We start from the raw sequence: 25,036 nt of genomic DNA, 5'->3' as shown, positions 1-25,036 counted from the left end.
CCCACATACCACATTTTCTGAGTTAACCATTCTTTTGAAGATTCATATGGAGCCAACACCAATCTCATGAGGTATCCTGCTTCAGAGAACCCACTGTATGGTGGTAGATTAATACTGCTCAGTGCACAAACAAGCAAAGTAGAACATCCTATCTCACTCCTAAATATCTTCGTTTCCAGCAATGCCTTACCCTATCCCTCACTCAAACAGCAGCTCCTCCATCAATGACAGTTTGTCAGCCTCAAATAGCAACTTCTCCATCAATGACAAAATATCACAGCCTTAAATAGCTTCTTCATCATGGACTTATCCTGAGACTCATTTTGTCCCTCCCTCAAATACCAGTACCTCCATCTGTGACTCTGCCTATCCCCCCCTCAAGTACAAGCTCCACAGCTGTAGCATGTATAGATCTAACCTAAATGTATGGACCATTTGTAAATATAGGAGCTGGCATTGAGGCATATGGGTCATGCAGTGCCATCGTTCTACAAATAGTCACCTTTTTACCCAGTATGCACTGTACAATCTCAGCCCCAGTGTAGGTTGTTGGTTTGGCATAATTTGAACACCAATAATCACAGTAGGTTACCTGGGCAGATTTTCCTCTTATTGTGTTTGGGCATAAAGGATCGCCTGGGTGCAGTACATAGAGGAAAATCGAGCAAAAAGGATCACACACATGTAATGGAGCCCAGCTGACTTTCCATCTATTTATGCTATGGAGTCTTTAATATGCACCTGAACAACTGTAAACAGGCTATCAAAGCATCAATTCAATGTCTTATCCCAAGAATAATACATCTGACAGCACAACATTCCCTCAGTACTGCACTGAAGTGTCAGCCTAGATTATGTGCTCAAATCCTAGAGTTGGGCTTGAAGTCAGAGATTTTTGACTTAGAGGTCAGAGTGCTACCCACTGAGCCAAGCTGGCACTCCTGAGATTGAAAGTAAAATTTACTGATTCAGGTATTTTTCTCTATTTTTGTCCATTATTCATGATGTTAATCCAACAGGAATGAGGTCAAGGCTTGATATGATGGATTAAGTAATAAGTGTTGCACAAAATCTTTCTCTCAAAGTTTACACAAGAACGTTGTTTTTATCTCATTAGAAACATGATGGCCAGTTCACGGTGATTCAGCTAGTGGGAATGCTACGTGGGATAGCAGCTGGGATGAGGTACCTTGCCGACATGGGTTACGTGCACAGGGATCTGGCAGCTCGTAACATTCTGGTCAACAGCAACCTCGTCTGCAAAGTTTCTGACTTTGGTCTCTCAAGAATTGTGGAAGATGACCCAGAGGCCGTCTACACCACGACAGTGAGTAAAATACAGCACATCATTGATGATTAGTTTGGGAAACTGTTTTTACCATCACCAAATGTACTCCCAGCTCTTAAATTTCACTATCTGGCTCACATTCAGCAAAATGGTGCTCTGTTCACAGCAAATACGGTTCACAAATACCAAAAATACCAAATAGCAGCTAAGTTATAGGGAGTAATTTTAGCAGCAAGTTGACGGGATCGGGTCGAAGGCCAGTTTTAAATCCTGTCTGATTTTACTCTTCATTGAGGTCAATGGGGAGTAAAATTGAGTGGGGTATAAAACCAACCTGCAGCGCCAAGAACACTATGGTCAAAATAATCACTGACAATTGGTCACCAGGACCTCTTACTTCCACCTCCTTAACATCGCATGCCAACATCATAACTTCACCTCCACTACCCCAGAAACTCTTAATCATTCCTTTGTTACCTCTAGACTTGACTTTTCCAATGTCCTCCTTACCCAGCATCCAGAATTCCAGTCTTCACAAACTCTAACTCATTGAAAACTCCTATCTTATACTAAGTCCCGCTGAGACTTCACTCCCATCTTCGCCAACCTCCATTAGCTCCCTGTACCCCAATGTATCAAATTCAGAATCACTTCACCGCATTGCCTCACTCTATCCTCCAGTCTTACATCCAAGACCTTTAGTCCCTCGGTCACAAACCTGTCCACCCCTCCCCAACTGTGTTTCAAAGCAGTTGTGCTTCTCTCACTTTGTTCCACACTTAAAAGCTTTTATTAAAAATTAGCCTTGGACAATTAGTGAAGCAATGACATTTTAGAAATGGCTTCAACTGTGGTATGGAGCAGGAGCAGGAAGTTTCATCAGGCTAGTGGTGGCATTTTTTTGGTAGGCTTGAATTTACTCTTACTGCTGTTGCAGTTTATAGTGGCAGAAAACCAAAATCAGAGTTGGACCTTTTGGTGCCAATAGGGTTTTTCTTGTCTAAAGTACAAGGGCTTTTTTGGAATTGCATCTTTATAATTGCAAATAAGAGCTGAATCATGTGCACAGGTTTGGCCTCTGCTTGTGATTGTAAATGTACTATGAAATGACATTCACAAATTGCCCTACTCATGAACTGTCATGTCAGCAAAATCACTTGATGTATCACTGGCTTATAACACACCCCTAGGTATCTGTTATCCTATATGTGTATGCACACACACTGAAATTGAGTTCACTCGGTCTATTCAGATCAGAACCAGTGCCTTCTGTTTCCCAATCCATCTTCTCAATAAATTATGATGAGCCTAAACTCCCTTTAGCAAGATTTAGTACGTGCCCAGGCCATCATAACTTCTTATTTATACCACAGTAGTGATCAGAGTCTAAAGCACTTGCGGTTTAAAAAATCACAGATTAGTTCAAGTGCTTCTGGGGAGAGAAACTGAGCTGATTTTTGTTAAACTGTAGTATAGTGACAGCTTTATCACTCACCAGCTTTGTTTTTAAAGATATCAGAGTCATTTTTCAGTATATCACTGAATATTTTTATCCACACAACAAATCATATTCATCTTTCAGGCTCATATTGTAGCACTACAAAACTGGAGTTAATAAATATCAGTGATCAGTCTGGGTGATGTTTCAAATGATTGTTCATCTGCTTGGGGTGGAGGAGGGGTGCAGTTGGTTTTTGAGGTGCATTTGTAATCCACCTGATTTATAAAAAGGGATTAAGTATCACAATTGGAAAAACCCATCCAAAAAACATTGTTGTTGACAGAGGCTGCTCTCAATGAACAATGATTATACCATTAGGCATTGTATGGTCACCAATTCAGAACAGTTTTAAAACTAAACTTTGGCAATTTTTGATCTTATATTCTTTGTCCTCATAGGGTGGGAAAATTCCAGTACGGTGGACTGCTCCTGAAGCCATACAGTACCGCAAGTTTACATCAGCTAGCGACGTGTGGAGCTATGGCATAGTAATGTGGGAAGTAATGTCCTATGGAGAGCGACCATACTGGGATATGTCCAATCAGGATGTAAGTTTCTCTTTATAACTGATAGATCAATTAGCACTGCACTTACTTTGTGTGCATTGTGTGCAGGTTCTGATTTGGACCACTGGTTGACAAGCTGCAATTCCAATGCAGGATAATTGTTATAGATAACGAGTGCTACAAACTTGAAAGAGGAAATCATCTGGGGAGGAGAGATGTACTTCTATCAAGATGATTTTTAATCAATGCACTCACTTGTGTAAATAGATTCCAAACATATTTCAGGCCCTCGATTAGACTTTGCTGAAGGAAAAAAACAATTAATTCTATGCAGCCCACATTCTAAAAATGATTGAATTATTTCTCATTGTAAATGCAAGTCATCTCATGATTTGTTAGCTCTGTTGATTGAAATGACAGACATCAAAGACATGATTTGAAACACTGAAAAAAAACAGATGAGAAGCCTTTGTGTAGCACAGTCGGCACCTCTACCTTGAGAGAGTGCTGTCAATAGCAGGCACTCAATTCTCTCGCTATCAGCACTCATGAATGTAAAGCTGCTGACCTCTGGAAACCCGAAGACTATTCAGATTTTTATGGACATTGAGGGGTGCCATCAGATTAGATATCTCGTGCACTGGCCTCCTAAACTTCCAGGACCTGAAAATACATGGGATGCAATCACTGCAGTTACACCAGGGACATGTCCACTTGTGCCCTCCAGCATTAACCTTACCAGAGTATACAGGGTAAGAGGGAGAGCATCTGACTCGCATTGGCACCTGGTGCCCATGCCTCTATGGGAACATCTTGCCCTACGTTTCAGACTATCAAAGGGGGTTGACCAGGTCACCCCCCTGAGACATGATTCAGAGCCCCCTTACAAAGGGAGCCAATACTAGAACCTCCCTGGCCTATCCTCCCACCATTGGGGGCCCACTGGCAGTCTCCTGGAAGCCAATAAGCCTCATCTCACTGAACATACCAGCCTCCAGACCTGGACAGGAAAGCAGGAACTCCCCGCATAGGAGTCCCCAAATCCTCTTTCACTGGCCTTGTTAGGAGTGGGCAGAGGTTTTGTCCCTTACAAGACTGAGTGGGAAATCCCAGTTTATGTCCATACCATTTCTGAGCTGTTCCCCTGGAAATTTGGCCCCTGGTTGTCAATTCTAGGCCAGTACCAAGGCCTTGCTATCAATATGTTAAAGTGCCTAAATGTGCTTCAGTCAGGATTCCAGATGCTTGAAGTCCATAGACTGTTTGATTTAGAGCTCCAAACATTATGTAGGAAAGCAGCACAGGATGTAGGGAAACCCACTTTGATGAGATTTGAAGGAGCTGTCGTTTGGCGGGTCCTGCAGAGATCTCTCTCAAATGTGGAATGGTGCAGGGGATTGTGTTGCATTAGAGTTTAATCAGGTACCTGCATATAATGTGCGTATTTCTTCCAGAATTTAAATTATTATAAATTTGAGCAAGTTTTTTCAGAAAGTGTCGGTATTTAATGTTACCCTGAGGCATATAGTCCCTTGTGCAAGAATCTTATTTTTCCCCATAAATACTTTGCTTAATGTAATCCTTCCCTCTTTCCAGTAATAGCAAATGCACAAAGCATCCGTTTTGTTCCCTGACTGTTTAGGATTTGGTTTGCTGAGAGTGTCCCAGAAACCACTTGGGATTGTTTGTACACAGTTTCCCAAACCCCAACCATTCTCCTTTGGTGAGGAAATGGATGAGTGAAAAACAAATTTGTGTTTGAGGAGCAGAGGGTTAAAGAGAGGCTGTGCCTCGCTTATCAAGGACCCCAAGCAAAGCGTCATCTAGCCAATATCCTCAACATAGCCTGCAGGTGAATCCTGTCATCACCTGCCTCAAAACCTTCTTCAACATCTTCAGCTCCATAACATTGGCCTTTGTACACCCAGAGCTGCAAAAATGCTGCGTATGCACAAGCTGCAAATCCACTTTAAAAAATGTGGCCTCCAGCGGACCTTGCTTTGAAGTGGTTCAGGAGCAAAAGCAAATAGGGAAGAGTGGCAGGGGTCTCTGTTTGAGTGCTGCTCTCCAGGGATCCCAATTCAAATGTAAGAGTGTCTGGTGTTACTGTGTGACAGCTCTTGGTGTTAAAGGTAACTCAGACTGTCAGAAAGGGGAGAACAGATGCTTAGCAAAGCAACAGCAGAGAAGAATTTTCCATTCCCTAGTCAGAGCTGGTGAAGTGGGAAGTTTCATTCTCTGACACCTCTCTTCCATACTTTGTTGTTAGATTGGCCTGACAAAAATGTTAGGTGACTTCAAGGTCAGTCGTGTAGGCCGCCTTCCTCTTGAAACGAGACCTATTTTACTCACAAGGTTGATTTTAATATGACTGTGCCCATAATCTTTCTCTGAATGAATACAGTACTTAAATAGCAGACACCTGGGAGACAATGTGATCTCCTCGATGGAATAGTAATGATTCACTAGGATGATACCAGATCTAAGAGGATATACTTATCAGGAAACACTAAGCAGGCTGGGGCTCTTTTCTCTAGAAAAGAGAAGACTGAGGGGTGACCTGATAGAGGTCTTTAAGATAATGGAAGGGTTGACATGGAGAACATGTTTCCACTTGTGGGGGAGTCCAAAATGAGAGGTCATAAATATATAATAATCACTAATAAATCCAGTAGGGAATTCAGGAGAAACTTCTTCATCCAATGAGTTGTAAGATTGTAGAATGCACTATCACAGGAGTAGTTGAATCAAATAGCGTAGATGCATTTAAGGGGAAGCTAGATAAGCACACGAAGGAGAAAGGAATAGAAGGGCATGCTGAAAGAGGTAGATGAAGTAGGGAGGGAGGAGGCTTATGTGGAGCATAAACGCCGGCATAGACCAGTTGGGCCGAATGGCCTGTTTCTGTGCTGTAGACTCAACGGGGGTAATTTTAACCCACAAGAATGAGTTGGTTGGGGGTGGGTGGGCAGTAAAAATGGTTGATTTTTGGAGCGGGACCACATCCCGGTTCCAACGTGCCAACTTCCGGGTTTAACCCAGGCATGTTTGGATGCGCGCGTGCAACAGAAACCCGGAAGTCCCATCCCACTTAAAGCCAATGGGCCGATACTTAAAGGGGCAATGTACCTCATTGCAATAGTTGACGCATTTAATTTTTTTGTGCATTAGAAATTTCAAATTTAACCTTACATGTTCGGGTTTCCCATCACTTCCGCTTCACATCAGGTGAAAGCAGGTGGGAAGGGCCGGATCCATGAGGTGAGTTCCTCTATTACAATGCTTGTGTGCCCGGAGGAGCAGGAGTACTTCATCCAGGCCCGACAAGCTCACCAGGTGTGATCGGACCCCTGCAATCGGCTGATTTCCACACGCCCCATGCTAGACCACCGCCCCCCACCCCCCCCCCCGCTGATAGAGCCCCCCCCAATCTTCTCTTCTCCAAGGCCCACCCAATGTCGTGAACTTCCCCTCATCTCCCCCCACCCTTCCGATTTCTTCCACAGCCCACGTTCTCTCTCTCCCTCCTCCCATCTGATTCGCAGCTCCTTTCTTTCCCTTCAAGCAGCAAGCCGTCAATCTGGCTGCTTGGTGTGTGGGAAATCCAGAAGCACAAATACTTACCTTCAGTTGAGTTGCGATCGCAGATTGCGACGCACTCATTTGGCTTCTGGGTTCCCCAAGTGAGTATTGGCAGATGCGCTGGGTTCCCGGCTCCGAGCTAAGATCATGCCCAATGTAACTCTACCAGTCCTGTCCTGTAGCCTGTTATTTTAAATCACTGTATCTGCTGCCGTCAGCCATTAAAGTAGAGATGGCACAAGAATTCTTTCCAAAAAGAAACAGAAAGCTCCTGCACTTATTGTATATTAATTTTGACATGTTATGTAAAGCACCTTGTAAGTGCGATCGCAACTCAACTGAAGGATTTTCTTTGTACTATAAGTAAGTTCTGCTAGAGTGTGGTAGGGGTTTGCATCACTCATTCATTAATTCACTTTCATCTATATGTCTTTTTTCACTGTTTAGGTTATAAAGGCTATTGAGGAGGGTTATCGTCTCCCTGCTCCCATGGACTGTCCACCTGGCCTTCACCAATTGATGCTCGACTGCTGGCAGCAGGAATGCAGTGAGAGACCCAAGTTTGATCAGATAGTTGGGATCCTAGACAAAATGATCCGTAATCCAAACAGCCTGAAGGTTCCCCTGGGTACCTGCAGTAGGTGAGGAAAAACTTGAAGATGAATTTGTTCTACTGAACTCCAAGTAACTAGAGAGACAAAGAAACTCATGTCACTGTTGATCTTCATTAAATGAGTTATGTCTGTAATTACCACGGTATTCAGTCACAGAACACCCCCAAAAGTGACAAACAAGCCTTTGGCCATTGCAAGCTAAAGCTGTCAACATGATAGTGCACTTACTGTGTGTAAATGATGGCAGCAAAAGGGATAGAGGAGGCTGGAGGAGTCTTATGAGTGAAAATGTTAAAAACAACACTGTCGTGTGGTGTGTTACAGTGGTTATCTCCTTAGTAACTCAGATAGTGGCCTAGAAATTGGATCTTGTTGCGTCTGTTTTCTGAACGCTAAACGGATACAATGTGGGTCAATTTCAGGGACCAATATTCTGCACCCCAAGTATGCCTGAAAGACGTCTGACCTGATATTGGGTGGGGCCATTTTTCAGGCATCTGCGGCAGCTGCTCAAAAAAGGCATTAGGCCCCTTGCATACGTTTTTGGGCCATTTTGAGAAATTGGGCTGCCCTGAGTGGTTTTGTTGGTGTGGATGCCGCCAAAAAACTAAATTTCATTTTGCTGTTGAGTGCTCCACCCGGCTCCCCGGCGCTCCTGACTGAGGGCCGCTGCCGGCCGCGATTGACCCCTCCCCTGCTGTCCTCCATTCCCCTGGCACTTACCTGAGGCTGCTGCTAACGAGGCAGGTGGCCCGGATTTCGATCCTGCAGAAGGGCGAGCTGCCTGTGAAGGTGCGGCAGGTACCAGCAGCTCACCCAGATTATTTAGCTGGGGCCCAAGGCCCTATCGCAGCTGGCCTCGGGCCTCCCGGTTCGGGCACGCGTTGTGGCCGCATCGCTGCCTTTGTGCACCAATATTTTTAGAGGCGTTTAAAAAGATGGCGATGTTGCATCGGTATTATTGGGTAATAAAACATTTCCAGGTACTAGGGGCTGTGTTACATCCTAGTGTTGTATAATGGGGCTTCCCATGTGCCTAGATGATTTGTTTGTCAGAAGCACTGAAACTTTATAGCCCCGATTTTTACATAACCCGCCCGGTGGGAACAGGAAGGGTTCAGGTCGGATGCCCATTTTACGCCCCGTTTGATTTTACTTTCCATTGAAGTCCGGCCTGAACTCTTTCCATTCTCGCCGGCGTGGGGGAGGTGGTTAGGTTAAAATAGTGGTTTTTGTGTTGAGGATTGCTAATATACCTAATTATCATAATTTTGCCTCTGGTGTCAGCAACAGATGATTAATATGCATCTTTACGCTGACTATTGCTCTTCGGTTTCTTTGTGCAATTTTTTCAAGAATGCAGCTAGTTTTTATTTTACAAAGGCGTAACATGGGAGGGCATTGTTTTTCTTATAGCAGCGTTGATTCATTAACTCATCTGGGAATTTTTAACCCTACAAATGTAGGATTTTATGTATTTGGGAGGATTATGTTTCCTCCAATGTTTTCCCTTCTTTTCTTGCTGGAGTGTGGTTCCAGCAGTCCTCCAGGAGCTCTCAGGTGGTCACTCTTCTTAAGTCGCTAATGAGTATCAACAAGCAATTCAGCTGCGAGGGAGACCAAAGTCAAGTCTAATCTTGTCCGCACCTGACAGCCAGACACACGGACTTTGCAGCACAGGTTACTTGGTAGTGATCAGGAGCGAGAACCCTGGCTGTCGCTAACTGTAGCCTCCCTATTGACTTCCCAGCTGACATCAGCTTGCTCAGTACAGATCAAGAATCAAAACTGAGACCATCCTAGTCAGTATGGCTCGCTAACACTCCTGGCCATGCATTTACAATTGATCCGTCGAAGGGCTGTATTTTGGAGGGCTTTAACGTATGCTCCAAATTTTAATTAATACTCATAATTATATAAATTAGTCCATTTCTGCTGTGCTAACATTTTATTAAGCGATTGTGTGACCTGCTTGATAAATACAATAATGGGTGTATTTTAGGTGTTTTTATCTATATTTAATGTTCTATTTTTTCCCCGTACAGGCCAATCAATCCTCTTCTAGATCAAAACACCCCTGACTTCACATCCTTCCGCTGTGTAGGCGACTGGCTAGAGGCCATCAAGATGGAGCGGTACAAAGATAACTTCACAGCTGCAGGGTACAGCACACTGGAATCTGTGGCCAGGATGACCATTGAGTGAGTTTAATGCTGAGCAATCAAAACTAAAGCAAACCAGTCTGATATTTTAGGAGCATTATTACTGTTTATACTCCAAAGGGGCAAAAACGCAAGCAACTGTTTGCAAGTGATTGTTTTTCATCCAGTAGTTAATTTGGAAATATCAGATGATTTTGGGCCATAATCAATGCCACTGGTTTTCGACTTTCACAGAAAAATGGATGGATGTAATCCTTAAAACACCAGTAAAAATCCTGGAATCACCTGTGAGAAGAACAGTATTTGGTTTATTCACTCCAATAAACTATGGCAATAATTATAGTAAACAATAGGCCTTTGTATATTACAGGCAATGTTATTAATTTTCCATTTTTTGCAGAGAAAAAGACAGGTGCAGCCCCAAAACACTTACGAATCCCATGCAATAAAATGCAATTTGATTTTGGCAATAATTTGTTTATTTTTTTAAAATCCTAAATCTTTGCCTTGAAACTGATTAAAAAGGAAGCTTTAAAAGGAAGGTTTACCAAAATAAAAACTGTGTCCTTTATAATGGCACAATTGTCCCTTTAAGCAGTGGATTGGAGAGTCAGGTGGATAAAAATGCTGAGCTATGACAAATATTTTGCAAAGAATTCCTGCAGATTTTTGTCCACTAAGTTGTTTGTCGTGTTTTTACCACAAATGTTTCAACACCACAGCTGTCATTTAAAAGTGCAGAGATGTAAGCTAGTAATAATATATGAAAGCTTATGTAAACAATGAACTAATAATTGAAAAAATACACAGGAGCTAAGGATAATCACAGAAACATTAAACTAAGTATACAAAATAATATAAACTTTAATAACTATTATTCAACTAATATATTACATGAACTAGAGGGAAAATATATGTCACACCGCATAGCGACAAGTTTTTCCTTTCCCTAACTCTTCTCTTTGCTCTTCACTATTCAGATGTTCTGTACGGTTCCAGTAAAGTATATCTTGAACATATTTCAGTGGCTTCTATTTCAGAAGAAATTCCACTCAGTGCCTCTTGCTGTCTACAGAAGCTTTATAATTCCTTCGCCCTGTCCACAACCATTGGAGTTGATGTTATGATTAGTCATAATCTCCTGCATATCCTTGTGCTTTTCTTCCTCTTTCAGTTTTCCTTTCCCTCCAGTTTATTAGCCTATTCTTTCCATAAGCATCAGGAATCCTTTTATATCTTGCTCAATTGACAACTCTTCATGTACGAGGCTTTATAAGTGAGTGTCAACAAGCTATTTGGCCACCAGAGTCAAGCTGAATCATATCCTCACCTATCATCTCACCATGCACCCTTCAAACATAGATTGCTTGATAATTATCAAGAGTGGAAACATTAACCAAGTTACCCCTTCCCTAGGCACTTAACACTGAAGCCATTTGGTAGCACTTCAGTTGTCTGCTAACTGAACACAGATAAAGGATTAAACCTGGGATCTCCTGGGTCTATTCTGCTCTCTACCATGCCACATGGTGCATTTTCCCACTGATCTATCATGGGAGGACGTATAACATTGCAGATTAGAGAAGGGACATAGCAGAGGATGTGAACAGCATGGAAAAAAGATGGAAAATAAATTCTGTAACAATTATCACTCCAGAAGACTTTGTTGGTATTTCATTCCAGCATTTAGATTACATCTGTGTTCACAATGAAAATGGTCATTAACAAATGGAGTACTTAAATTTTCATAAGACACCAGGACCAAATGGAATGAATCTATATTTAAAAAGAGAGATAGAATCAGTCCAGGGAACTATAGACCAATTAGCTTAACATAGGAAAGATAATTCACTCTTTACTCAAAGATGTAATAGAAAGACTTCTAGAAACCAAAAATATAATAAATAGTCAGCCCGGATTTCAAAAAGGAAGGTCATGCTTGATCAACCTTATTGAATTCTTTGAAGAAGTAACAGAAAGGGTAGACAAGGGTAATGCAGTAGGTGTAACATATTTGGATTTTCAAAAGGCCTTCGACTCATGACTAAGGTCAGCATGTGGAGTCAGGAGACAAGTAGAAGAATGGATAGCAAGCTGGCTGCAAAACAAAAAACAGGGTTTAAAGGTAGTTACTCAGACTGGCAAATGGTGGGAAGTGGTGTTCTACAAGGATCGGTGCTGGGACCACTGTTGTTCACCATTTACTTAATGATTTGGACTCAGGAATCGGAAATACAATTTCAAATTTGCAGATGACACCAAATTGGGGGTATAGTTAATGTCAAGGAGGACTGCGACAAAATACGGGAAAATATTAATAAACTTGCAGAATGGGCTTGTAATTGGCAAATGTATTTTAATATAGATAAGTGTGAGGTATTACATTTTGGAAGGAAGAATAAGGGGACCACATAATAAGAGTCTAAATGGGGTATAGGAGCAGACGATCTGGTGGTACAGATACACAAATCACTAAAAGTAGTGGACGTAGGTTAATAAGGCCATAAAAAAGCAAACCAAGCACTGGGGTTCATTTCCAGAGGGATAGAATTGAAATCAGAGAAGTTATGTTAAACTTGTATAGAATCTTGGTTAGACCACACCTGAAGCACTGTGAATAGTTCTGCTCTCCATATTATAAAATGGATATAGAAACACTGGAGAAGGTGCAAAAAAAATTTACTAGGATGATACCAGAACTGAGAGGTTATACCTATCAGGAAAGATTGACCAGGGCTGGGGTTCTTTTCTTTAGAAAAGAGAAGGCTGAGGGGTGACCTGATAGAGGTCTTTAAGATTATGGAAGGATTTGATAGAGTAGACATGGAGTAGATGTTTCCACTTACAGGGGAGACCAGAACTAGGGGCCATAAATATAAGATAGTCACTAATAAATCCAGTAGAGAATTCAGGAGACACTTCTTTACTCGGAGAGTGGTTGGAATGTGGAACTCGCTTCCTCAAGGAGTAGTTGAGGTGACTAGCATAGATGCATTTAAGGGAGAAAGGAATAGAAGGATATGTTGATTGGGTTAGATGAAGTAGGGAGGGAGGAGACTCATGTGGAGCATCAACATCAGCATGGAATTGTTGGGCCGATTGGCCTGTTTCTGTGCTGTGCATTCTATGTAATTCTATATAATCTAAGACTACTTATAGAATTGAGGGTAGAAGTAGAGGGAGCTGTGGCAGGAATTCTTCACTGCTCATGGGAGTATTCTCAATTACTGAAAAAACAGCCAGTTGTAGTCTTGAAACAAGATCCTGCAAAATAGAGGCCTGATGGGAAAAATAATAGAGCCTATTCTAAAGGAAGCAATTATAGTTTATTTAATAAGAATAAAAGAAATAACTCCAAATCAGTGCAGGCAGGTCATGTCTAACAAATTGATGATAGTTATGAGGAGAGCATTGTAGGGTAAGTTTTCTGCTTCAGTGCTGGGTGCAGAACTGTGCTCACTGGGAGCACATACAGCAAAGTTGTGCATCCACAGCTCATCATTTCCCATTCATTAATTCATAGGCTGCCGGTGCGCAATTTCCCAATGCATGCAGATACGTGCAGCGAACGGCAAAATGGAAAATTTATCCTTGTATACCTCAGCTTTCAACAAGCATTTGATAAAGTCCTTCTGAAGAATCTTATGGCTTAAATGAAAGCGAGGATATTGTAAATTTGATAATGAATTGTATAGATAATGAAAAATGGGAGCAATTATTAATAGCAACACTTCTGATTGGACAGCTGTGACCTTTGGAATACCCCAGGGATTGGCTGCTGGAGATCACTGCTGTTCATAATATGTATGAGTGACCTCAGTGAGGGCACTGTAATTAAAATCTTATGTTTGGAGATATTACCAGTTTGTCTGGGAAAGCGGGATGTGCAGTGTAACGAGGTGAAATTCAAAGCGACCTACAGAGGCGTAACTACTGGAAAGTGAATGGCAGATGTATTCAATTTTGAGAAATGCAAGGCAATGCACATCAATGGTAAAAATAGCAAATATGATTACAAATTGATGGAAGTAACAGCTGACAAAACACTGAAAGTGTCTTGACAATGTATAGTAGCAGTTGAAATGGCAAATAAAATGCTGGAATGTACCGATCGATCTAGAAGGTAAACATATTCGCATATAAAAAGAATAGATTATGGAGAGAATGTAAAAATTATAAAAATAACAAAAGGAATGCAGTGAAAATTTTTGAAGAAAGATACAGAAACTATGATGCATCTCTAACTTAAGCCATGAGCTAAAAGTAACGGAAGAAATAACTTCTTCAAGATTTGCCACCAAGTGCAGCAAATTTTCTGAAGGAGACTCCTGAATCAATAGGGACTAGGGGAATTTCAATTGACACAGGAGGGAGATTTTTTTTAAATGGTCAGAAAAAGTCCTGAAAGAGGATCGAAGTGACAGAACAAGCTGAATGCACTGAATGAACTCTTCTCATTCCTGCTTTCTTACAGCCTCATATGTTACAGCTCCGTTGCGTAAATGTAGCTTTAACTTGCTGCATCAAGTTAACTTTACGTTTATATCACCGTGCTTTTCTGTTACACAGGGACGTGATGAGTTTGGGAATTACATTAGTTGGCCACCAGAAGAAAATCATGAGCAGCATTCAGACTATGAGAGCCCAGATGCTGCACTTGCACGGCACAGGGATCCAAGTGTAACAGACCTTTTCTCCCTTCGTGCAAAGGGAACAGACTTTACTATAATTTGGAGAAAAAGATGCCATCTGCTGCTAAGTACTGTCTGTACCAAAATTCTTCTGTGTTCCTTCCTGTAATGGATCAGAAATTCAAGGGAAGCTGTGCAACAATGTTCCTACAAGCCACCGAAAGAACAAAGAGGACGTATAACAGTACATGATGAGAGTGGCTGGAACTCGCACGTTATGAAGAAACTACTACCTGCAACATTTAGAACTTCACACGACAACAAAACAAAAGGAAATCTTAGAGCGTTCTAACCTCCTTTTTTGTCTACTAGGCTTTTTAAAAGTGTACATATCAATTTACTTGACTACATTTGTCAAAGACACTCACAATGTTCTGGTTAATCAATTAAATTGTTTTCAAGATTTGTGCTTGCTGAATGGTGTTCGTTCAGCCATCTTCTCAATACTGACCTGCAATATTGGGTATAAGCAAAAGAAGGTTATCACCGCCCCATCTCTATCTACCCATTTATTTTATCTATTTGATGATTTTAAAGTTGCTATGCCGCTTGTAGCACATGTAGGCAGGGCCATTGTAGTTTAAATTCAATAAGCTTTCCCTTTTGCTACATATTAGTATTCTCAAGAACTTCCATATATTCTTTAGTGTCAGTGTAGCTATTTCCATAGACTTCAGGAAGGAATTTGCTAATTCCTAAGAATTCCATTGTCCTTTTAAGATTGTATTCAGAAAAACCTAAACATATGGAGGCTGGATTATGAAAAAGGGGGTAATGTTCTTTGAATCAGAGTTTTTAATTTTTTTTTAACAATACTATATAGTCGGGGCCTCATACAATAGCATGGCACCTTAGCAAATATACTGATGATGGAAACATTTTAACAATAAAATTAGGAGAAAAAAAAATCAAGTGACTGCAACTGTCAACTGGATGGCAAAAGCAGGCATCCCTTCCTTACTTACCTGATTTATGCAGCCTTAGACTAGACAAAAACATGAATTGTAAAATGTAACATGGCAGCAAAGGGAATTGAGGAACCGTGTGTCAGATATTAGGTAACTTTTTTTCAAATGAGCTATGGTAACACAGAGCATGGAACGAATGTGAGCCTGTCCAAAGGTTCAAGATGCGGGGCAGCTTCAGTCTACATATCCACAAAAGAATCTAGAGATGATTGAAGTAATCAAGCCTGTTGAACTCTGATCAAAGTCTCTTTTCTCAGAGGAGTAAGGGGAGAGGGTTCAAATTCAGAATCCTGTATTTGGTACAATCCAAAGCTCTGCCATTTTTAAGCCCAAAACAAATGAAATAGTGCCGGTCTGACTTAACCCATCCAATCTTCAATTAGCTTGGATTTTTCTCATCTGCATTTGTGCTCAACCATAGCAGAAATGATGGTAACCTGGTCGACACTGACTGCCAGAGGATTCCAAAGAGTGGACGGATTAAGTTGCTTTTGATTGTATCATGAGAGATCCCACGGATCAGATCAGAATTCCAATCTCCTTTACTGGTTTTGTGGGATGTGAACGCTTCTATGTAAAAGTTGTAATTTATTTATACTGTCATTTTTTTACACAGGTCTGTCTGTAGTGAACTCAGTACACATTGAAAATGCACTATATTTTTCTATTTCACTGACAGAGAATCACAGACAACTCATTTATTTTCAGTTGTACATAATAATAATTAAAATTAAAATCACATTTAGGACCAAAGAAGGTTGTAGATTAGCAAACATTGTCTAAAAAGGAATCTGAAGAGATGCCATTTTTCTGACTTTTTCAGATCATGTACAGTGTTTTTATAATTGTGTTTTTCTTTTTTTTGGTGTTATACATTCTATTATTTATTTGTGTTTGATTTAGAAACAGTGACCCTGAAATTGCACAGGTTTTCTACCAGTGCCCTGCAGGAACTCCAGCAGGAGACCAGCAGCACCCCCAGGGAAATGGTGTAGATGGATGGCCCATCTCCCCTGTTTCCCTTGGAGGTTATAGCAGTCTCCTGCCGGAGTTACGGCAGGAGACCAGTAGAACACCTGCAGAACTTCAGGGCTAGTATAATTTCAAAACATTTTTTTTCACCAGAATATGTTGTATTCTGTTAACTTGGAATCTGTATAAATATTTCAGTAGATTTCTCGTGATTATTCTGATGGTCTTATTTTTCAATTCTTTGTAAAAGACTGTAAATATATTTTTTTGAAAAGTGCCTCCATGGTTTCCAGTGGTTTTATTTTAGTCGATTTTATTGATTTTTTTATTTAGCTCTGTTTATCCTTCTAAAGTCTAGGTTATTTTATATACTGTCACCGTTGAATAATTATCTGACCAAATGTAAGATCTTGTGGATGAACACAAGTGTTGGATTAAGTAGGAAAAGATATTAATACAGTGCTTATTGATAGTGTTGAAATGGTTTTTGTTTCCTTTTATTTAACATGTGGCTGCCTTTGTGAATGGGTGGAGTCAACCAGGCAACACAAACAGTATAAAGGCTAAAGATCTATTACTGGAACAATAAGGCTTTTGTGTTGGATTGCTGGAGCAAAACTTGCTAATGAGTTGTGAACTGATTGTCATGAATGTATCGCTTCAGCTCATTTGAATCATTATTTATTGCTGGCAGTGGGGAATTTGGCCACAAAATTAAAGGAACGTGTGAACTTAAAGGTAAGTGCCTGCATGTAAGGGACTATTACTTCTTTCAGCCTTTATCAAACTTCAAAATCAATTTCAGATATTCATCAGTCTTGAGATATGTAAGGAGTCTTACAACACCAGATTATAGTCCAACAGCTTTATTTAAAATCACAAGCTTTCGGAGGCTTCCTCCTTCGTCAGGTGAGTGTGGGATTCCATAAAAGGTACAGCATATATAGTCAGAGAACAATGCCTGGTGATTACAGATAATCTTTCCAACTGCCCGTTATCAAGGCAATCAAAGGAGTTGAATAGTGTTCAGACAGAGAAACATTACATACAAGACTACTGAATACACAAACGGTCAGAACACAAAGACAGAGAGAGAGAGAGAGAGAGAGAGAGAGAAACATCCGAAAGGCAGAGAGAGAATGACCAGTTGTATTAAAAACAGATAACTTTTTTTCGCTGGTGGGGTTACATGCAGCCTCTCTGTCTTTGTGTTCTGACCGTTTGTGTATTCAGTAGTCTTGTATGTAATGTTTCTCTGTCTGAACACTATTCAACTCCTTTGATTGCCTTGATAACGGGCAGTTGGAAAGATTATCTGTAATCACCAGGCATTGTTCTCTGACAATATATGCTGTACCTTTTATGGAATCCCACATTCACCTGACAAAGGAGGAAGCCTCCGAAAGCTTGTGATTTTAAATAAAGCTGTTGGACTATAACCTGGTGTTGTAAGACTCCTTACATTTGTCCACCCCAGTCCATCACCGGCATCTCCACATCAAGTCTGAGATGGGAGTGGGGGGCAGGGGGAAGTGTAAGGAAACTCAATGTGGAGGCACAAAACAGATTCTGTAGAATTGTGGGATTGAATTTAAGCGTGTTATAAAATGAAGTGACTTCACACAGGTTTTTTTTAAAAAGGCCAAACGCTGCAGGTATTGAAGATGTGCATTAAAACCAGATGAGCCAGTTTGTGGAATGTCGCTACTTACAGTCAATTTCAAGCAAATAAAATGAGGGCCTTTTGTTTCATCCCAAGCAGATTATCCATGATGATTGGCAATGTTAAGCAATTTATTATCTTGTCTCAGATGGCCAACAAATATCCACACCCATTGTGGATGATTCTGTTCATGTGAACACTGCTCCTCAGCTTCCTGGACCCTGATATTAACATGGAGGCGGGATGGCAGCGGCGGGGGGGGGGGTGGTGATTGGGTGCATGGGTAACCTGCCCAATAAAAAATGTCCGTTTCGCACTCGATCTCAAGTCAATTGGAGCCACTTAACATGGCTTCTGGGTTTGCCATCCGAAAGCTGCGCAATGGGAGCACTCACATCACAGGCTGTCAGTTGGAGGAGCCCTATTTAAAGGGGCAATCCTCCAATGGCTTCTCCTGGAGCAAACACCCAAACACCACGAGGGAGCAGTAGAGGGGCAAGGCTGCTCCAAGATTCAATGATGCCTCATTCCAGGTGCTACTGGATGGGGTGAGGAGGAGGAGGGATATGTTCTACCCGGCGGAGGGGAGGAAGTGGCCTGTCTCTGCCACCAAGAAGGCCTGGCTCGAGGTGGCAGAGGAGGTCACTAGCAGCAGCAACATCTCCCGAACCTGGATCCAGTGCAGGAAGCAGTTCCATGGCCTAACTAGGCCAGTCAAAGTGAGTACACGTACTGATTCTCCTACATTCCATCTTTCACATCACTGCCCCCGCCCCCCAACTCATTCTGCATTGCCAACACTACTCTATCACATCACTCCCCACACCCACTTAAGGCTCATCCTTAACTTACCAGCATTTCCTCAGAACTCCTTTACTTCCCCATTAGTCACCCAACCTCTACCACTCAACCCATTCCTCATACAATGTCATGGCTCTGTCTCATACTCACCCTCTGATGCATCTCTTTCACGGTCAGCCTCACCCAGACCAATGTATTCATCAGTTGGCCACGTCACCATCGCTCACTCACTCATCTGTACTTTCTCCCCTTATAGGAGAAGGGAGAGGGCGAGGACCAGAGGGGGGCTGCAACAAATCGTCGTCCTCACAGACGCAGAACAGGAGGCGCAGGAGCTCAGCCGAACCCTTGAGCGCCTGTCCATCGGGAATGCCGAGACTGGCACCCGACAAACGTCTGGTGACATAACTTTAACATTCAGCACACACAATATGAATTGATGTTAACATGCCTTGCCATCTTCAGCACCTCAGTATGCTCATCGCAGCATGACACATCTGTGATGATGCTTAATATTGCCTTCTGTTCTCTTACAGGGCCTTCAGCGACCGCTGTGATGGCAGAGGGTGATTCCTCAGAGGACCTTCAGCCGTCACATCGGAGCGAGCCATCCACCAGTGCAGATACTCACACCTTGGTGAGTCCTAGTCCTCAGTTAGTTGGGTTGGCACCTGGTGAGTTACCACACACATGTGAGCACGAGCAGACACTGGTAGCAGGGGCAGCTGTGGAGTGTCATTGGGAGCACTCCTCTCCAGGCTCTGCTCAGCTGGACGCAGATGCTGAACCTGGAGGTCATCCTTTAAAAAGGAGAATGATCGAGGGACAGCAGCACATTTGCAAGGCTCTGGAACAGGTGCCACGCGCGCCCTCCACAGTAGCGCAGAGGATGGAGGAGTCCAACTCCTGCATGAGTGGAATAGTGGCACAGGTACGGGAGGGCATCTCTGAGATAGTGTCACAGGGACGTGAGCAACTCTCTGAGATACTGTCATGGGTAAGTGCGGGAACGTCTGCGATGGAGAGAAGGCTAGCTTTCATTGAGCTTCAAGCACGGCTCACAAATGAGTCCACTCAGGCTCTGACAACGGCCGTTCGGACTCATGGTGAACAACATTTTGTTGCCTTAAACAGGCAGGCGGATACACTAACACTGGCCTTACAAGGCTTCACACATGTCCTCCAAACTGTTGTCCAGCAGAATGGTAGGAGTGATGTGGGCCTGGCCCAGGGGAGGGATGATGGCAAAAGGGGACATGGAAGTGGGGACGCCACTCAAAGCGCTTCCACGCCTCACCCGTTGCCCTCCTCTCAACCAGTACTCTCAGTGCTGCCTCCTCTCCAGGTGGTCAAGTCTGCAGCAGTCTTTGGAGGAGCCCTCACGGGCACCGAAACCCAGAGGGCATAGGCCCAAAGCATCTAATCGGTCAGGGCATAAACATGAGCAATCTGCCACTAGCTCTGCTGCAGCCACAGGAGATGCACCACGTAGAAGTAGTCGGAAGAGAAAGGCAAAGGATTTGTAAGCACAAAGGGGATGCACAAGGGTGTTTGTGGTTGGTCATGTTTTTTATTCATATTTGCTTTTTGTTAAACTCACATTAAATATTATTATTGTCACCACTACTGTCACATCTTGGCCATTCTTGATTGGCAACTGTAATAGGGCCCTTTCTTGAGGTTCACCATGAATGGCGACACTTGATGCCACCCATTGGGTCACTCTACAGTGGATGTAGGTGTAATTGCAGGCCTGTTTGTGCAGGGAGGGGTGGGTGGGGGCTGCTGGTGTGGGCGCTGCTCTATCCAGGTGGTGTGAGGACTGGACTCTTCACACAGTCTGATGTTAGGAAAACCGTTCACACATCAGTGACTCTGTGGCCTCATGAGCAGCCAGGTGAGCCGCTGCTCTGCCCATGGGTTGCTCCTGCTCCTCCACCGTCTCCTCCTCCTCACTGTGGGTGGCAGATGTGGATGAGGCGTCCTCAAGCAGCAACCCCTCTCTGGCACAACATACTACTATAATGCATCCCACTCTGTCTGGTGCGTATTGAAGCACTCCCTCAGAATGATCAAGGCACCTAAATCGCATCTTGAGCAGCCCTATAGCATGCTCAATTGTAGACCTGGTGGCAATGTGGCTGTTATATCGATGCTGTTGCTCGGTGATGGGGTTCCTCAAAGGTGTCATGAGCCACATGTGCAGGGAGTATCCCTTGTCCCCGAGAAGCCAGCCCTTACTGGTGTTCGGTGCGTGAAAGAGGGGCGGGATGTTGGATTCCCGGAGGATGAAGGAATCGTGGCAGCTGCCAGGGAATCTGGCGCACACATGAAGGAATCTTTTGCAGTGGTCACAAACGAGCTGAGTGTTGATGGAGTGATAGCCCTTCCTGTTGATGAACAGTCCTGGCTCATGTGGAGGTGCTCATATTGCCATATGAGTGCAATCGATTGCACCCTGCACCCACGGGAAGCCAGCCACAGCGTGGAATCCCACTGCCCTCTCCGTCTGGCTGAGGTCATCCATGCGGAAGTTGACACAGATCAGCCATGATCTTATCAAATGGCGGAGCAGGCACGAGGGGCTGAATGGCCTACTCCTGTTCCTATGTTCCTATGTTCCTATGACATAGTGCGAGGCCCTGAGAAACAAGCCGTCGGTGACCTGTCTCATGCACTTATGTGCAGATGACTGAGAGTCCCTGGCGATGTACCCGGTGGCACCCTGCAATGATCCGAAGGTGAAGAAGTTGAGGGCAGTGGTGACTTTGACAGCGACAGGTCCAGCTGGGAGCAGCTCTGCATGAAGGAGGCTGCAGATATCTGTAACTAACTGGCGACTGACTCTGAGCCTCCATATGCACTGCTCCTCAGGGAGGTCCAGGAAGCTGAGCCTCGGTCTGTAGACCCTAGGGTGAGGGTAGTGCCTCCTGCGACGGTGCTTTCTCTGTTATTGCCCTCCGTGCTCTTGAGCAGGTGTCTGTGGCACAGCACTGTGTTGCGGAGCTCCAAGTGGCGGAGGTGGACGGCGTGCCTAGCGAGGCCGGTGATGTTGCTCGTCCTCGGATAAAGTGGTGAATGCAGCCATGGCATCCACCATCCTGACAGTGTGCATAGTTAAATATGTTTGAACAGCAGAATTTTGGGTGGCGAGTAAGAATTTTCAGTGAAAACACAAAGATCTTGCAGCCAAAACTTTGTCTGAAATAACAGAATGCCCTGCTGCAATAAATGACCTTTCCTCCCCATCTGTCAAATTAGCATTTGCATCTCCCACTGGCTGCTGGCTGAAACACGTCTGTTGCAACATGGAGTGTTTCCCGCAGCACCGGAAACACGCTGAGGATGCTTCAAAATTGCACCCCTGCCAAAATGTGGAGAAAATTAAGTACTTCAAGTACTTAAACTAGCTCAACAACTGTATCAATTATCATCCCGCCGGCTTTAATTGCCGGTGAGACTTTCGCATTCGGGAAGCACGCGCACCCAGATGTGTCAATGGGGAACCCGGAAGTCTGCGGGTTGGAGCCGGGCTCCGAACCCAAACAGGATTTCCCCGATTTTCGAAGCCACCCCGCCCCCAACGCACCCGCAATTTCCCGGGAAAATCAAACCCCTGGAGTCAGAATTAACAAAAAGGAAAGGTTTTGGAAGCAGTCAGGTTTTAAACAAGATATTGCGAGGTATGAGCCTGGGGCCAGGAACCGGAAACTAAGATGCAGCAGGTCAGATTTTGCTGTTAGAAGCAGTCTAGAAAGTAAGGTAGTGCCAAAAACAAGGAATTTAGTTTACCAAAGCAACAGGATGAATGGTTTATTATTTTTCCCCTTTTTCCAGGAGAGAAGTGAGATTGAGTGAAGTAAATGGAATTTACTTTAACATCACTTAGTAGCTTTTAGCCACAAGTAAAAGAAACACAGAGCCTTAATACAACAACAGCACAAGCTATACAGCTACAAAATCTGTCTAGATACACAAGAAATAAAAAATAAATAAATAAGGGTCTCAGAAACATCTTAAAGCACTGACATACGATGAATTGCTTTGCAGTGCAGTCACTGTGCTGTCGATTGTTGTTATGTAGAGAAATAACAGTCACAGTATTAACACAAATGCAGTAAAAAAAATCCGTATGTGTAACTGGACATATTTGTTTCCAGAAAGTACAAATTAATTTCAATTTTGCTCCAGCACTTGTGTGTTTTTTTATATTGCATTTTAATGGTATTACTGTTTTGCAACTGTTACCATATTCCCCACTACTCTAACAAAATAACCAGTCCCAAAGGTCACTGCCTGTCAGAAAATGATGGCTTTATTCTAAAAAATATTCTGCAAGATTCGACTTGAGAGGGTGGAGTTTGGCACAGAAGCAAACAGCAGGCATCACATCAGGGATGCAGTTTGTTCCATTACTCCAAGGATGCAGCACACAAGGCTACTTGTACTCGGGTATACGTGACCAGATTACATGTCTGAAAGTAATGCTGACAGGAAAATAAACCACTACAAAAGTTAAAAAAAAATCTATATCTACACATCAAGAACAAATGTGTGTCATCTTAAAACCGGTGTTACTTGTGCTTTTGATGCTTTACCCTGAGGACATTCACAGGATTGTGGAGGATGCAGTGGTTTTAATAAAATGTAACAGATTGGTTTTGAACTCCTTTGTTTTTGTTGGTGTGTCATGTTCTAAAAATTGCGAAGAAAATCTAGAGGAACCTTCTTAAAGAGTGATTGCCCCCTTTGGATAATCAGAACAGTTACAAAGAATTCCAAGGCATTTTAAAACCTTTATTTTTCCTGCTTTTTTCAATAGGATTCCCTTTGGCACAGTACAGCCATACGATTTGGTGTAAATTGCATTTGTACCTTAATTTTGTATTATGTTAAATTCTGCACTTACATTAAATAATATTGGTAGCCAATATTAAAAAAACTGGGCCCATTTTTAAAAAACTTTTAAATGCAGTGTTTGTACTTTCATTTATTCTGATGCCGTTATTTTTGTTCTTGAAAGTATTTTCTTTATTTTATATTTAATGTGTCAAGAAATCATTCTCCTATTCCAGCCAAGATGAGCAGTAATGACCCTGTGTCTGGGTCAGCTGAAGTGGCAGAAGTGATAGCACGTCAATCAGGTCTGTCACTGTGCCACATGCTGCCAGGGAGTTAAGGTCAGGCTGCTAATGGGCAGTAACCAGTAGCCATAGTACTGGATACTGGCTCATACTGAAAATTGCACTTCCAGTAGAAAAACAGGAGGGCAACCCTGCTTGTAATTGGTTTTGAAAATATCTTCTCATTTGACAGATTTTTGCTGGTAGAATCATGATATTAATAATTCTAGCTGAGAAATTACTGTTGCAAATATTAGCAGATGAATGCTTAAAAAGTACAAATGACATTTCTTTGCCCACTATCTTAATGCAGTGGGTATGTCATTTATTTTACATGGGTTAACACCTGGTCTAAAACTGCAGACAAAGGAATGGCATACATAATCATTCACTGTGTCCACTGTCATTTACTTTAATTGATAGATTATTATCTCCACCATACTATTCTTTTCATGCATATTATTATAGGTCAGTGTTTTCTTTTTCATTCTGCGCTGTCCTATTATGTGTTCCTAATTTTTATTTGAGAGTAATACTATCGGGTAATTTTCCAACTTTGTGCTCCCAGTGGGGAGCCCTTGCCAGCTGGTGACACGTATCAGAAATCCAGGCACGCGCTGTAAACGATTTTCCGATTATTTAAATTAATAGTCAGAAAATTGTGTAGAGTGTTCGCCCAAACCTCTCATTTATGATGTTGCTAGGCGAGGCTGTCTGCCTATAATGCAAAGCTAGAAAATGACCCCTTACAACTGTACTACACTCTCAGCTGCAAATAGTTCACTGTAGCACTCAAAAGTCCTGAAGGTGCTCAGAATTGTTAAAGGTGGAGCCCGGTATAAGGTCAAGTCCAAACTGGTATGCTGCATTCTTTTCACCTCCAAACCAGAATGTACCTGACCAAATATTTCTATTTGGGCATCTAGAAAGTGTACATTAAAGGAATTGATGAATACAGTGAAGGGAACTGTCTTGCTACAATCCTCTGTACATTTCTTCATGAAATTTGGAATAAGAGACGATTCAAAGGAATTGGCACCAGTTTCTGTCTACTGGTGTAATTCAGTCCTGGGTGGTTAAGGACTGCCAGAATGGTAATGTGCTAATATCACACAATTTTCTGGGGTCAGCTCCAATTGTAGATTTGGAAATGTGTGGACAGGTA

The 25,036-nt window shown here is 42.6% G+C and overlaps 1 protein-coding gene across 6 annotated transcripts in view; it reads left to right on the top strand.

Annotated features, from left to right (window-relative positions):
• LOC137321905 (ephrin type-A receptor 7) overlaps nucleotides 1–16,563 on the top strand; it is a 238,076-nt gene extending 221,513 nt beyond the window's left edge. For all 6 annotated transcript variants that reach the window (XM_067984759.1, XM_067984758.1, XM_067984757.1 and 3 more), the window contains 5 exons: nucleotides 1,118–1,327; nucleotides 3,188–3,337; nucleotides 7,325–7,518; nucleotides 9,537–9,692; nucleotides 14,223–16,563. In XM_067984759.1, coding sequence (XP_067840860.1) covers nucleotides 1,118–1,327; nucleotides 3,188–3,337; nucleotides 7,325–7,518; nucleotides 9,537–9,692; nucleotides 14,223–14,337 — 825 coding nt within the window. In that variant the 3' untranslated portion in view covers nucleotides 14,338–16,563. The remainder of the gene's footprint in view (nucleotides 1–1,117; nucleotides 1,328–3,187; nucleotides 3,338–7,324; nucleotides 7,519–9,536; nucleotides 9,693–14,222) is intronic.
• The last annotated feature ends 8,473 nt before the right edge of the window (nucleotides 16,564–25,036 follow it).

Source organism: Heptranchias perlo, chromosome 5 (genome assembly GCF_035084215.1).
Source record: "Heptranchias perlo isolate sHepPer1 chromosome 5, sHepPer1.hap1, whole genome shotgun sequence".
Classification (NCBI taxonomy): Eukaryota; Metazoa; Chordata; class Chondrichthyes; order Hexanchiformes; family Hexanchidae; genus Heptranchias; species Heptranchias perlo.
The sequence above is the reverse complement of the archived record's forward strand: the minus strand, read 5'-3'. Positions and strand labels throughout refer to the sequence as shown.